The sequence below is a fragment of the Coregonus lavaretus genome (genome assembly GCF_964263955.1).
Source record: "Coregonus lavaretus genome assembly, chromosome: 10".
NCBI lineage: Eukaryota > Metazoa > Chordata > Actinopteri > Salmoniformes > Salmonidae > Coregonus > Coregonus lavaretus.
Window position 1 is genome coordinate 52,864,256 of NC_139997.1, and position 15,575 is coordinate 52,879,830.

Consider the following 15,575-nt stretch of genomic DNA (forward strand, 5'->3'; position numbering starts at 1 on the left):
GAGCGAGTCAGATGAGGCGCAACCGCACTGGGGAAGTAGAGCAGGACTGGCGCAAAAACCCTCGCGCTTTACACTAAGCCGTGTGATCGGTGTTTTAAATGGTTTTAAATGATGGAATATGCAAATTACAACAGTTGACCAGGGCTTTTAGGCTGTGAAGTGTTTATGAGGCATGGCTTTCGTTTTCACTTTCTTTTTTCTGTCCTGGTGAGTACAAGTTAACTATTCTTCTCCGACTTTACCATGTTAGGATGTTGATCGATGTAAATTATGCAACTTTGATGCAGTAACAAGTTGTACCGAGTAGAATAAGACACCAGATAATGAAGATGTACTTTGTTTACAGTGTGATCAATGTTTGGGGAAATAATCCGAAATCGACAGAGACTGATGGGAATATCTATTTGGATAACATCACGCGTATATTGGATGGATTACTAGATGGATATGACAACCGACTGCGACCTGGATTTGGAGGTACAGTAATGCACATTTTAGAATTCTAACAGGTTGTTTGATAAGGTGTTAAATTCCAGTCTTCTCACTCAGTAGATCAAGTTGTACTTTCCACAGTGCTGAGGCACTTATGTTCCGGATATACCCTAATTCTTGGTCACTATCCGATCGTTGGAAGCTGCTTTTGGTGCACTTAATATAACTGTCGAATTTGTGCCCTAGAGTGTCCAGGCAATTCATTTACCCACTGACCTCAAGGTCTCTTTCATACAAACGGCCAATCATACTAAGGGATGTTATTGTGCTGACTTGTGAGAGGAATATCCAACACTTCTACAGGTCTAGTAACTGTAAATTGGCAATGGGATATCATTAACAATAACATCGTTTTTATCTTGTCGATATCTTACATGCTTCCTTTTGTTTTTAGAGTGAAGATGTATGTTTATTTAGCTATGTCTTATGCCAAAACAACACTTATCTTTGTAGGTCCAGTTACTGAGGTCAAAACAGACATCTTTGTAACCAGCTTTGGTCCAGTGTCAGATGTTGAGATGGTATGTGGCCGCATTACTACTTTATCCAGTCCACTTCAATAACACAAAACTCCAGTGTTGCCATTTATGGATAGTTTAATACACACTTGTGTTATTACAGACAGATAATTGCTTGTTGCTCTCAGTCCTAGCATGTCCCTCCACAGTCTCAAGTCATGTTCCTACCAGCCTTCATTATTCTGGCATTTGGGCAGAATGTCATTAATGCAGCTTAGAGATTTTAATCTGGTTGTCAATCTCTGTCAGTGAGGGTCCCCAGCCTGCTGAGTGTTTTATTTCCTTTACAGCCTATACCATGTGATATTACAGGCAGTATAGATAAGACCCTTCAGAACAGTAAAGCCATCCATTTAATCTAAAAGCATTCCCGGATTGAAAAAGCCATATCCATGGTTACCGTTTGGATCTTCAGTCATTTTTTTTCATGTAGAGGAGTTGAGAAATATGGACATGCACAGTAATTAAACAGATCACAAACAACACAGAGGGGATACTTTAAAATATGAAGTTTCTTTCCAAAACACTATATATCAATTTTCTGAAATATTGGTAAATTAACTTTTATTGATTAAAGAACTTGTTGTGTTTTTTCACTATCTAATCATGGCATGGGTTTGTTCAATGACAGACATGTATTTGTTTGAAATCTATCACTTGATGGTTTCATTTCAGAGACAAATAATCATAGTTTTTTGCAAAACGCTATATATCCGCCTCACTCTTTGAGAAATAAGTAGTACTACTAGGTTTTACACAGTCAAATGTATCAAATAACTACATTTTTCTATAAATAACTGTACAAATCATAGATTTGTGACATCAATATAAAAAAATATTAAACATTAATCAATGCTGTAATATGAGAAAACATTTACATTTGACATTTTAGTCATTAAGCAGATGCTCTTATAAAAGCGACTTACAGTTAGTCCATTCATCTTAAGATAGCTAGGTGAGACAACCACATATCACAGTCAAATATACAGTATACAAACATTCCATTCCAGCTAAACAATTGATATATAGCGTTTAGCAAAAAAAGCTACATTTAATACACACCTAAAATCTATTAATAAAAAATCTGAGAACAGTAATATTTAAACACATGAAGGTATCCATAAGCAATCATTTCTGGGAAAAAAAACACAAACGTGAAAAATAAACTCTTCATTTGCATAAATTAAATACGTTTACCTATTACTGACATTTGATAAAAAGAAAATGAGGTCACTGATATGCTGTTCGTACTGTACAGTATATGCCATAATTTGCATATTAATTGATTGCTGATTTGATTTCCAAACTACCATGTTGTAGGAGTACACCATGGATGTATTTTTCCGTCAAACGTGGATTGACCAGAGGTTGAAATTCGAGGGCCCCATCGAGATTCTGCGGCTCAACAACCTCATGGTCAGCAAGATCTGGACACCAGACACATTCTTCCGGAATGGCAAGAGGTCCATCTCTCACAACATGACCACTCCCAACAAGCTGTTCCGCATCATGCAGAACGGAACTATCCTCTACACCATGAGGTACTAATGAGTCACACAGCCATCCAGGTCCAGAATAGACCTGCGTAGTACTCTGTGTTCTACTGGCCAATCTGAGTATCATACAATCATGGGTATGGTTGAGCTATTTGTGCAATACACACAAACTTGACCAGGCATATTTCTATGAGTATTGCTTTGTTTTCAAAAGATGGTACTACCTACTGTATGCTGGTGTGATTAGTTATATATGATCATAGGTGAGCATTACTACTGTACATAAGGTGTGTCCAATACTCTTTGCCATTCCATTGCAGATTGACTATAAATGCAGAGTGTCCCATGCGACTGATGAACTTCCCCATGGACGGCCATGCCTGTCCTCTCAAGTTTGGTAGCTGTAAGTTGTCTTGATAAGCCTTAGTCAGACAGATGGTTCCACCAGGCTAGCTGGTGATTACAGACTGACTACAGAATCTTTATTTCTGCTGTCCAGATGCCTACCCCATGAGTGAAATTGTGTACACATGGAAAAAAGGACCACTGTTTTCTGTGGAAGTACCAGAGGAGTCCTCCAGCTTGCTACAGTACGATCTAATAGGACAGACTGTGTCCAGTGAGAGGTTAAAATCCAACACAGGTAAGAATGTATTCATTCACTCAATGCTTTAGTAATGCTTACAGAAATAGGCCTACAAATATAACTATGCTAACTAACAGTATGCATCCTGTATGCATATGGCTTTGCATGATTTCAATCTAAATACATGTTTTAATTCTAAATTGAATTTTCATCTGAATCTCCGCTTGTTTGGTACACATTCAAACTGGGGTATTTGACATGTGCTACAGTATGCATGTACTGTATGCAAGATGTCTCCCCCATGATGCTCGCTGTCTGATCTGTTATCTGTAACACAAACCAGTATTGTGCACTGTGAATTGCTGATTTAACAACGTGTCTGTTACAAACTCTCTGCGTCACAGACAGAAATGTAATTTGTTTTCTGACAGGTGAATATGTAATCATGACTGTTCACTTCCACCTGCAAAGGAAGATGGGCTTCTTCTTGATTCAGACATACATCCCCTGTATCATGACGGTGATCCTGGCTCAGGTCTCTTTTTGGATCAATAAGGAATCGGTTCCTGCTCGAACTGTATTTGGTAGGCCTCCTGATCTCCACCATTACTCCCTCCATGTCTTGATTGGCTTGTCCACCATGCTTACATGTTGCAAGGTTACCCCTAAAGGTCACATTATAAGTTGAAGTTCCTTTGGAGTGATACAATAGAGCATATTTAAGATAACAAAACAACCAAGCTGGATAATACCAATTCACCACTCATTGCATGATCTATTCTGTATCCTTTTATGTAGATTGGGTGAAGATATAGTATTTTAATGTGCTTTTTTGGCAGAACTTGGTAATAGTTTGCATTCTATGGAGTGCTTCACTTAGTGGAGTGGTACTAGAGATAAAAGGCGGTAGCTCTTACTCCTTCTACCTCATGATCTTTATTTTCTCCAAAGTGGTGGAGCTGAATTAATAGTAAATAACTCCTACTCTGAAATCGGTCCTACCGAGAGGGTTGGGGGGGTGATGCTGTTTACTTGGACTCGTTCCGAGGACTTGCAGGTTCCGCTTGTTCCCATTACATCATGCAACACTTGTTTCAGCCTCTAGCCTCGGGAGCATGGAGCTCCTAAGTTTAATTTGCCATACATTGGATTTTCAATTTTAATTTCCTCAGTTACATTTTCATGAGCAGGAGTAGCAGCCTTTGTAGATTATGGCTCTGTTTGGAAGCTCGTCAGCATTTTGAAAAGCCCACACAGAAGTGAAAGATACCAATCATTAGTACGCGTTCAAGTTGGGCCCCACGTGAAACGCACATATGCGGAAAGTCATTAACCTCCCACATCCCACTGCTTTCATTTCACACAGTAGCGGGGGAGCGAGTGTTTTTAGTGTGAACATGGTGTGTCCTTTAGGAGGCTGTTGCATAAAACATATTGGATTTTCCAATATGACTCTAAGAGCTGAAAGTCCCCAGAGTTGAAGTTCCACAGACTTAATTGAGTGGGCCTAATTTGTACCTTGCGTTTATCCTTTAAAAGCACACGGATGCCTCAAGCTCTTCATTTCTTTCCCCTTCATTTTCTTTCTCCTCCTCTTCCTCCCTCTCTCTCTCTTTCTCTGGCCTCCTCTGCTTTATTTCCTGGCACGATTTCTCCCATATCCCTCTTCCCCAGTGTGATTAACAAGTGCATGAGTTTGACAGGCAGTGTTGGCCATTGGTGGGGGTTTTATAGAGAGTTGGTACTGTAGCTAACTTAATCAAGAGTTGTATACTGGCTTTCAGAGCTGAAGCAGCGCTTAAATACGGTGAAACCTGATTACATCCACTTAAGTGCCCTTTACATGTCCCACTTGTGCAAATGAACTGTGTAAATATCTAATTGATAAGAGTATAGCAGGGCAGTGGCCAATGGACCTTTTCTTTTTGACTGTTTTAGCTTGATGAAAACAATCTCTGGAAAATTATAGCTGTACCCTGTTAATGGACCATTATAGAGCATGTCCCTTTTGTGAATTAATAATGACTTGTAAGGGCCTCGATAGTGTGAGCCCAGTGATTCAAACTCGCATTGAATAAATGTGATGAGATTTATTACCATGAACACATATTGTATCGATGTATCTGTTTGCATTTGTGAATCTCCACAGTGTTATTCACTGCTCAGATATCTGTTAACACGTTAAATGCAACGGATTGAGGCACAATTGCTTTGCCTGTTGTTGCTATTGTTGTTTGTTATTGTGAACAAGATCCAATTTGTGAATATAAACAAATGCAGCCAATCAATTTCCATAGTAGCCCTGCCTCAGATGAGGTGCCTGACCATAATATTATTTAACACTCTCAATCAATGGCAATTAATTTTTACTCCCTTGAAACATAACTTGCAGTGAACCACTTCAAATAAGCAACTCCAAAGGTTATACAGATTGAAATTCGCAATACATTTATTTTGATATATAGGTTAAGTAGTTTATGAAAACTTTGGTAATCTATGAATATGTTTAGTCTCTTCCCAATGTTATGAGGAGATAAGAGTGTGAATTCCTGCACGTCTAGATAGTCCTGTCGGTGAAGTCACTTGGCAGTCCAATGAACCTTATCCAATACAAGTAGAAAGTATTTCAGAAGACATTTGTGCACACTGTATAGCACAGTAAATTACTTCATATAATCTGTGGACAGGACAGCCTTCATCAATTCATCTGTGTGCCATCCTTCTCATCATCATTACTCTCCTGCTCCTCCAGGCCTACTTGCAACTCAGTCATCCATTGTCTCCCTGAGAGGAAACTACACTACCCTGGCATCTCATTCCAACCCGCATCCCATTGATCACAATGTGTCTAACTCTAACCCATGGAAGTTGTGGTGCTCTGGAACTATCATCATCATCACTAAAAACAGGCCAACCCATGAACAGTAAACACCGTGGCTGGTATGACAAACTTAATCTACTCCAACCCTCCTCTGCTTTTAGAACCAAGTAAGAAATACCCTGCTGTGATTTCAAATGGATGTGTCCAAGTAATAACAGGAAGAGTAAAAGTTGACCCAAATGAAAAGTTTACCTCATTTATATGGATAAAAGTCAATTCATCTATTGATCCTGAGAGTCAGCAACCAAAAACATGGCTTAGTTTCCTCAGCTTAAGCTTAGTGTTAGCATAGTTGCGTGCACTAATCGAGTCCTGTGATACCATGTTTCCAAAGAGCATGCCTATATGACCTGACTTAAAGTTGATTTAAGCATGCTGTTAGGAACATACTGTATTAGCACAGGCCCTACCACTCCTGCGTTTGCATGCAATGATGTTAAGGCTAAGCTGTGGGTGAGTAAACTAAGCCATTTTTGTGGTTGCTGCCTCTCAGGATCAATAGATCATGCTGAGAGTACACTGTGTTACTTTGAAAACCCAAACGTTGGTGAATATGTTATCCTGTATGACTCGCTATTGGTAAAGCGAATACACTTGACATAATAACTATTGATTTTCTTAAAGTAAAAAATATTATACTTTTTTACATTTCACTGGCCACTTGTTTACTCAAGTCTCCAAGATAAATATTTTATAGCTATACAAGTATCATTACTTATCAATAATACCAGAGCACATTGGTTTCTGAGAGATAGACATTATAATCAACTTTGTATAAAAACCAATTATGACCCTCCATCCAAAGGACAATGAAGACAAAGTGTTTAGCATTGAACTTGGACACACCATTTTTGAATGTAAGAGCAAGGTTAGTGGTTGAGTAGTGCATGTCTAGTCCTGTGAACTTGTGTGAAAATGAGGCTAGAGATTAAACATCATGCCCACAAATTCACCCTCTGGCCAAGTAGGGCATCAATTACCATCTAAATTATCAATGGGCTCTGAGGATTTTGTGCACTGTAATGCAATACTAATCTTCATTTTGTAGGTTGCTATTGATGAAGTTGTTACAGTATCTTCCGTTATTATTAACGAGACAGCCTAATCTGATGAACCCAAGACACTATTTTTGCTCAAAATGTTCAGTAATGTTAGATCAGTGTCTTGAGAATTACGGCAGAAATAATTTCATTCTCTGAAAATATATGATAAGATTTGATCTATTGGGTTCATAGAAATAACCATTTTCAGGCCAAATGACATGCTTGAATAGACTCTTAACCATTTCCCCTTAAGCGATTCCGTTGCATGTAAGCTCATGTGTGCTCACATTAAACAGCTTTAACGCAAACCACTGGATGGTTTCTTGTCAGACTCTCCAACCCCCTCCACTCCATGCCCTGACAATCACTCAACAAGATGATGGGCCTGGTACCCTGGAAGCCCAGCCAGTCAACCCTGGGGCTCTGGGAGACAGACAACAAAATGTATCCTCTATCCAGTATCTCTGTCTAACATCTCTCTATGTGCCCTGTGTATCCCAGGCATTACCACTGTGCTAACCATGACCACACTCAGCATCAGCGCCCGCCACTCTTTGCCCAAGGTTTCCTACGCCACGGCCATGGACTGGTTCATTGCTGTATGTTTCGCCTTCGTTTTCTCAGCCCTCATCGAGTTTGCCGCAGTCAACTACTTCTCCACGCTGCAGGCCAACCGGGAGCTCCGCAAGGCGGCCGCCATCAAGGCAGCCCAGGAGGCTGCAGAGGCCGGGAGGAGCGACGGGGAGTCCTCTTCGGTAATCCACCCCCCTCCTCCCTCCCTCCTCATCTTACACTCCTCCCTCCCTTTCCCTTTCCTCCCATCTCTATGTCCCTCTCAACCCCCGCCTCCTAGTCTATGATAACAAGAGCATTTGACGAGAAGAGACAGCCAGTGGCTTCATGAACGCGGTTGCAGCAGATTATGTAAGACGAATAGATTAAGGGAATATCCAGGCAGATCATTGGAGGCTCACGAGAAGCCTTCATGCTGGAGGGGAAAGGCAAGCCCAATGCTTTGCGCTTCTGTGGGAGAGATACTATTATTAGGTGGCTGCACCAACTACATGAAGACCTACATGTAGGTTTTCACGTAACAAAATTACTAAATAGTCAATCGGAGAGGAGCTCTATCTCGCCATCTGTCACCATTTTGAATTACTATCTCTCTAAAAGGCAGCCAAATCTAAATGACCTGTTTAAATGTTGACTGTTTATGACTGGTTGACTGGTTGTTGACTGGATAAGATGTTGACTGGTTATGACTGGTTGACTGGTTGTTGACTGGTTAAGATGTTGACAGGTTATCACTGGTTGACCAGATGTTGACTGGATAGGATGTTGACTGATTATAACTGGTTGACTGGTTGTTGACTGGATTTTGGTGTTGTTGACTGAGTCTATCAGCTCTTCCTTAGCTGAATACTAAGGACTGTTTATATTATACACTGATTTAGCTGTGTGTCAGCATGCTAACACTCCATTTGTTCACCTGATTGGTGAAATTGGATTAAAGAGAGGACACAAGCAAAATTGATAGGATAACCTGTGTATTATGTTGCACTATAAATCCTGCATATTTCATCTCATGAAAAAAAAAAATATCACGCGGTATTGACATTTCATGAGGTATCCCATCAAGCTCTAGCGATATCAAGTCAGTATGCAAAACAATGTTATATAGTGTATCTACTGTATAAGAATTTGCTCTGATCATTGTGGGATTTGAGCCTGAGAGCCAGCAGAGAATTCAAGCCTGTTGTCATTTCAGAAATAGCTGCAATATTAAAGCAGCATGAGCCGCATGCTCCCTGCTTGATTTCTCACCTCCGTTGGACTCACACAGCATTCAGCAGCTGACATTTGCAGCTCCAAACTGCTCTGTGATGGAAGCCAGTTAAACCAGTGCCAGCGCTCTCTCTCTACCCCACACCACCTCTCACAACCCTGCCTCAGTCCCTCATCCCCAGTCCACACCACCCAACCCTGCCTCAGTCTCTCATCCCCAGTCCACACCACCCAACCCTGCCTCAGTCCCTCATCCCAAGTCCACACCACCCAACCCTGCCTCAGTCCCTGCTCCAGTCACTCTGCTGCACTACAGTAGCCAAATGCTATTAAATATAAAACGTTGTATTGATGAATGAATCAATGACTGTATCTTTTATGATTTTGTGCATATGCCATACGGCTCTGTGTTGTTATAGGAAATGGGTTCAATTAAAACTGCATTATGCCAAAATAAAACCCAATTGATTTCCTATTTTAATCTTAATTGCCAATGACTTACTGTTGTGCTGGTCATAGATTTACTGTGCAGACCTGTTCTCTCACTCACCTCCTCCACCCACCTTTATGCACTATACAGGATGCCAGCAGTATGCTGAAGAAGAGGATGAACTCCACGCCTCACTTTGAGAGGCCAGCAGAGGTGTTCCCTAACCCTCCAGTGAATGCCCAGGCCTTCCTCCAGCAAGGCTCAGCCATGCCATCCAACAACTTACTGACAGGCACCAGCATCATAGACAAGTACTCACGCATCCTCTTCCCTCTGTCGTTCGGGGCCTTCAACCTGGTCTATTGGATAGTCTATCTTACCAAGGACACCATGGAGATGACAAGGTAAAGGTGATACATTTTCTAATGGCTACTGTAAATGTTTGGAAGCTTGCTACAAATGACGGGAAAAAGACAGTTTGAAGCAATTTCAAGTGCACTGTAGACAGTATGTTCAGGTAGGCCATTTTGATGTAAGAAGTAGGATCTATTATAGCAGGATGATCTATAGCAAATCATATGACCTTTTCTGTAGCCCACTCATTGTGACATGCATGTAGAATCCATGTGCTAATAGTTTCAGTTTTATGTCATATTCTTGGAACTGGGGAAGGAATATAGTTAAATTGTCCTATTATATGCATATAAAATAGAAAAGACAGGGCTACATGATGAAGAGGGACAATTTCACGGTAACAGAATTACACTGAGACTTTTTACTTTAGCATGTATCCTAAACAAAAACCATTGATTACAAAGTTTAACAAACCATACAACTTTATGCACAAGGACTACTTTGAACAATTTACACAGAACATTTCACAAAACACATTTACTGGAAGAACTGTGCAGATGCAAAGTTTGGTAAGAGAATTATGGTAAAATCTCCCTCAGTTTTTTATGTGACCACGTTTTCCAAAAACTCTTAAATATCTGCTCCGAATTAAGATTCGGCACTGCATCTGGGACCGAACCCAGATGCAGTGCCTTAGACCGCTGCGCCACTCAGGATGCCTAAGGTGAATAGACTTAAAGTGAAACGTGTAGCTCTCGTCAGGGGTGCAACTTTAGTTTTAGAAGTGGGGGGGCCCATTCTTTTTATTTTTATATATATATATTTTTTCAATCAGATAAACACTCCAAACAGCCTACCAGACCGCTCGGAGGCGTCTGCATGGTCCTAAAGTACACCGTTGCCTTGTTTTGTATCACATTCCAATGATAAAACTGGGGGAGACATAAATGCAATTTCAAAATGTCCTCCCCGTCCCCAGTGAAAGTTGCACTCCTGGCTCTCGTAGTCGATAAACTGTACATTGATAACCAACTGTTCCGAGACACCAAGTCTACTCCATGGCTGTTCTAAATAATACAAAGTTCCCATAGAGGAGTCATTAATGGAACACTAAATACCATCCATGTGATTGTAGAAACAAAACAAAAAAGGAAAACAATAAAATACAACAATTGATAAAGAAATAAACTACAAATACACTATCCCATTCATATAATTAGTATTCAACTTTCTATTCATAGTATTTATAAATAGATAAAAGACAGCATTAGAAGAAAGGATAATTACTGAAAGAATACATCTTCAAATATAAGGAACACAAAAGTACTTAAAAGCCCGAAATTAGGTAGGAATCAACATGGTAGGGATAAAAACACAGCAAACAGAGGACATAGAAGACACAGTATGTGGGTATGTGCGGGTGTATTGTGACGGAAGGTGAGATGTGTTTTCTTGTGTTTGGAAAAGTCTGGAGTTAAGTAAAATGTGTGTCTGTGAGCAGGAGTTGTGACAGAGAAAGCTTTACATTTTGTGCAGAAATGGGATATACATTTTAAAATAGATTATAAATATAGTTTATTTATTGTCTTATCATGATGGAGCTGTCCCCAACCCTGTACCTTAGACCCACCTGAACGACCCACACACTAAGGAAATCCTTATCTGTTTTATAGGCCTACTGCAAGTAGCCTATATGCAGCCAAGACAGAAAGATAAACGCAGTCAGAGACCCACTAAAGCAGCACCGCCCACTCAAGATTCTGAGCCTGCATGGTAGGGTTGAAGTGGACATACTCGGTATTCATATCCCGAAATAAAGAAATGATCTTTCTACAATACATTTTAATAGAAAGTTGGCAAAAATAGATAAGATCTTGCTACTGTGGAAAGGAAAATACCTGTCTATTTGTGGAAGGCAACAACTGTTGGCGCAATTATTAGAAAATGGAAGAAGTTCAAGATGACGGTCAATCACCCACGGTCTGGGGCTCCATGCAAGATCTCACCTCGTGGGGCATCAATGATCATGAGGAAGGTGAGGGATCAGCCCAGAACTACACGGCAGGACCTGGTCAATGATCTGAAGAGAGCTGGGACCACAGTCTCAATGAAAACCATTAGTAACACAATACGCCTTCATGGATTAAAATCCTGCAGCGCACGCAAGGTCCCCCTGTTGTTGAGTTAAAATTTTATGATAGATTCATGCAATGCTTTTACTATAAAGGAGACCTTTCCACTCCTACTCTTGTCCACGGTGGTCTGCGAACCCACAACCTTCTGGCCCGCAGCCCTGTGCGCTATCAAAATCCCCACGTAGCCATATAATACTTACAGGACGAAGAAGTGTGTAATCACAATTCCCATGTAGCCATGTAATGCTTACAGGACGAAGAACAGTTTCTAAAACTGAATATCTAAGGTTCTGGTATGTCCAGGAAGTGTGGGTAAAGGCTATCCACTTTGTTTTAATTATTATTTTGGGTATAGGGGAGGTTCACTTGTATTTTTTTCAAGCGTTCAGGGGTGGTTTAGGTAAAATATATTTTCTCCATGTATCCCTTATTATAAATAACGTTCACTTCCTTACAGTAGGCAAATATAGTTGGCAGGGGTCTTTACAGTACATCTACATTATTGTGTTTTGATGTATTTCTTATACCTTTTAATACTTTTTCTGGTATTTGTTTTCTAAGACCCCTTTTCCATCTGTTTGACCTGAAGCAAAGCCTTTATGTATGTCATTTAAAAACATGGAAAATGGTTGAAAAATGTATCTATGCCTTCATTTCCTCAAAATACAGTTGAAGTCGGAAGTTTACATACACTTAGGTTGGAGTCATTAAAACTCGTTTTTCAACACCTCCACAAATTTCTTGTTAACAAACTATAGTTTTGGCAAGTCGGTTAGGACATCTACTTTGAGCATGACACAAGTAATTTTTCCAACAATTGTTTACAGACAGATTATTTCACTTATAATTCACAGGATCACAATTCCAGTGGGTCAGAAGTTTAAATACACTAAATTGACTGTACCTTTAAACAGCCAGAAAATGATGTCATTGCTTTATAAGCTTCTGATAGGCTAATTGACATAATTTGAGTCAATTGGAGGTGTACCTGTGGATATATTTCAAGGCCTACCTTCAAACTCAGTGCCTCTTTGCTTGACATCATGGGAAAATCTAAAGAAATCAGCCAAGAACCTCAGAAAAAAAATGGTAGACCTCCACAAGTCTGGTTCATCCTTGGGAGCAATTTCCAAACGCCTGAAGGTACCACGTTCATCTGTACAAACAATAGTACGCAAGTATAAACACCATGGGACCACACAGCTGTCATACCGCTCAGGAAGCGTTCTGTCTCCTAAAGATGAACGTACTTTTGTGCGAAAAGTGCAATTCAATCCCAGAACAACAGTAAAGGACCTTGTGAAGATGCTGGAGGAAACAGGTACAAAAGTATCTATATCCACAGTAAAACAAGTCCTATATCGACATAACCTGAAAGGCCGCTCAGCAAGGAAGAAGCCACTGCTCCAAAACTGCCACAAAAAAGCCAGGCTACGGTTTGCAACTTCAGATGGGGACAAAGATGGTACTTTTTGAAGAAATTTTCTCTGGTCTGATGAAACAAAAATAGAACTGTTTGGCCATAATGACCATTGTTATGTTTGGAGGAAAAAGGGGGGGCTTGCAAGCCGAAGAACACCATCCCATCCGTGAAGCACGGGGGTGGTAGCATAATGCTGTGGTGGTGCTTTGCTGCAGGAGGGACTGGTGCACTTCACAAAATAGATGGCATCATGAGGAAGGAAAATTACGTGGATATATTGAAGCAACATCTCAAGACATCAGTCAGGAAGTTAAAGCTTGGTCGCAAATGGGTCTTCCAAATGGACAATGACCCCAAGCATACTTCCAAAGTTGTGGCAAAATGGCTTAAGGACAACAAAGTCAAGGTATTGGAGTGGCCATTACAAAGCCCTGACCTCAATCCTATAGAAAATGTGTGGGCAGAACTGTAAAAGCGTGTGCGAGCAAGGAGGCCTACAAACCTGACTCAGTTACACCAACTCTGTCAGGAGGAATGGACCCAACTTATTGGGGGAAGCTTGTGGAAGGCTACCCGAAATGTTTTATACAAAGGCAATGCTACCAAATACTAATTGAGTGTATGTAAACTTCTGACCTACTGGAAATGTGAGGAAAGAAATAAAAACTGAAATAAATCATTCTCTCTACTATTATTCTGACATTTCACATTTTTAATATCAAGTGGTGATCCTAACTGACCTAAAACAGGGAATTTTTACTAGGATTAAATGTCAGGAATTGTGAAAAACTGAGTTTAAATGGATTTGGCTAAGGTGTATGTAAACTTCCGACTTCAACTGTATGTACATACAACTAGGAATAAAGTGACAGATAGTAAATAGTAGAAGCAGCATATGTGATGTGTCAAAAAAGTTAGTGCAAGAAGGGTCAATGCAGATTGTAGCTATTTGGTTAACTATTTAACTAACTATTTAGCAGTCTTATGGCTTGGGGGTGGAAGCTGTTCAGGGTCCTGTTGGTTCCAGACTTGGTGCATCGGTACCGCTTGTCGTGTGGTAGCAGAGAGAACAGTCTATGACTTGGGTGACTGGCAAATGTTTAGGGCCTTCCTCTGCACCGCCTGGTATAGAGGTCCTGGATGGCAGAGAGCTCAGCCCCAGTGATGTACTGGGCCATACGCACTACCCTCTGTAGCGCCTTGCGGTCGGATGCCTAGCAGTTGCCATACCAAGCGGTGCTGCAGCCAGTCAAGATGCTCTCAATGGTGCAGCAGTAGAACGTTTTGAGGATCTGAGGGCACATGGCAAATCTCCTGAGGGGTAAGAGGCATTATCATGCCCTCTTCATGACTATGTTGGTGTGTTTGGACCATGATTGTGTTCAACCCGCTCAACTACAGCCCTGTCGATGTGAATGGGGGCGTGCTTGGCCCTCCATTTCCTGTAGTCCACGATCAGCTCCTTTGTCTTGCTGACGTTGAGGGAGAAGTTGGTGTCCTGGCACCACAAATCCAGGTCTCTGACCTCCTCCCCATAGGCTCTGACAGTCTTCAGTGATCAGGCCTACCACCGCCGTGTTGTTAGCAAACTTAATGATGGTGTTGGAGTCATGCGCAGCCACGCAGTTGTGGATTAACAGGGAGTACAGGGGGGGACTAAGCACACACCCCTGAGGAGCACCCGTGTTGTAGGTCAACGTGGCAGATGTGTTGTTGCCTACCTTCACCAACTGGGGGCTTACCATCAGGAAGTGTTCAGTCCCAGGGTGTTCAGTCCCAGGGTCCTTAGCTTAGTGATGAGCTTGGAGATCACTATGGTGTTGAACGCTGAGCTGCAGTCAATGAACAGCATTCTCACGTAGGTGTTCCTTTTGTCCAAGTGGTATTACAGACTGAGTCAGGGAGAGGTTGAAAATGTAAATGAAGACACTTGCCAGCTGGTCAGCGCATGCTCTGAGTACGCGTCCTGGTAATCTGTCTGGCTCTGCGGCCTTGTGAATGTTAACCTGTTTAAAGGTCTTACTCACATCGACTATGGAGAGCGTAATCACACAGACGTCCGAAATAGCTGGTGCTATCACGCATGATTCAGTGTTGCTTTCCTTGAAGCGAGCATAGAAGGCATTTAGCTCGTCTGGTAGGCTCGCGTCACTGGGCAGCTCGCGGCTGGGTTTCCCTTTGTAATTCGTGATAGTTTGCAAGACCTGCCACATCTGATGAGCGTGAGAGCCGGTGTAGTAGGATTCGATCTCAGTCCTGTATTGATGCTTTGCCTGTTTGATGGTTCATCGGAGGGCATAGCGTGATGTCTTATAAGCGTCTGGGTTAGTGTCCCGCTCCTTGAAAGCGACAGCTCTAGCCTTTAGCTCAGTGCGGATGTTGCCTGTAATACATGGCTTCTGGTTGGGATATTTACGTACGGTCACTGTGGG

At 41.3% G+C, this 15,575-nt stretch overlaps 1 protein-coding gene across 1 annotated transcript; it reads left to right on the forward strand.

Annotated features, from left to right (window-relative positions):
- Nucleotides 1-118: 118 nt before the first annotated feature.
- On the forward strand, nucleotides 119-9,639 carry LOC311135673 (gamma-aminobutyric acid receptor subunit alpha-6-like; the record flags this gene model as incomplete). Its single annotated transcript, XM_084169696.1, is given in 11 exon segments — nucleotides 119-148; nucleotides 152-166; nucleotides 170-207; nucleotides 347-477; nucleotides 946-1,013; nucleotides 2,331-2,551; nucleotides 2,827-2,909; nucleotides 3,006-3,149; nucleotides 3,524-3,676; nucleotides 7,518-7,771; nucleotides 9,382-9,639. Coding segments are annotated over 11 exon segments (1,395 nt in total).
- Nucleotides 9,640-15,575: the final 5,936 nt, after the last annotated feature.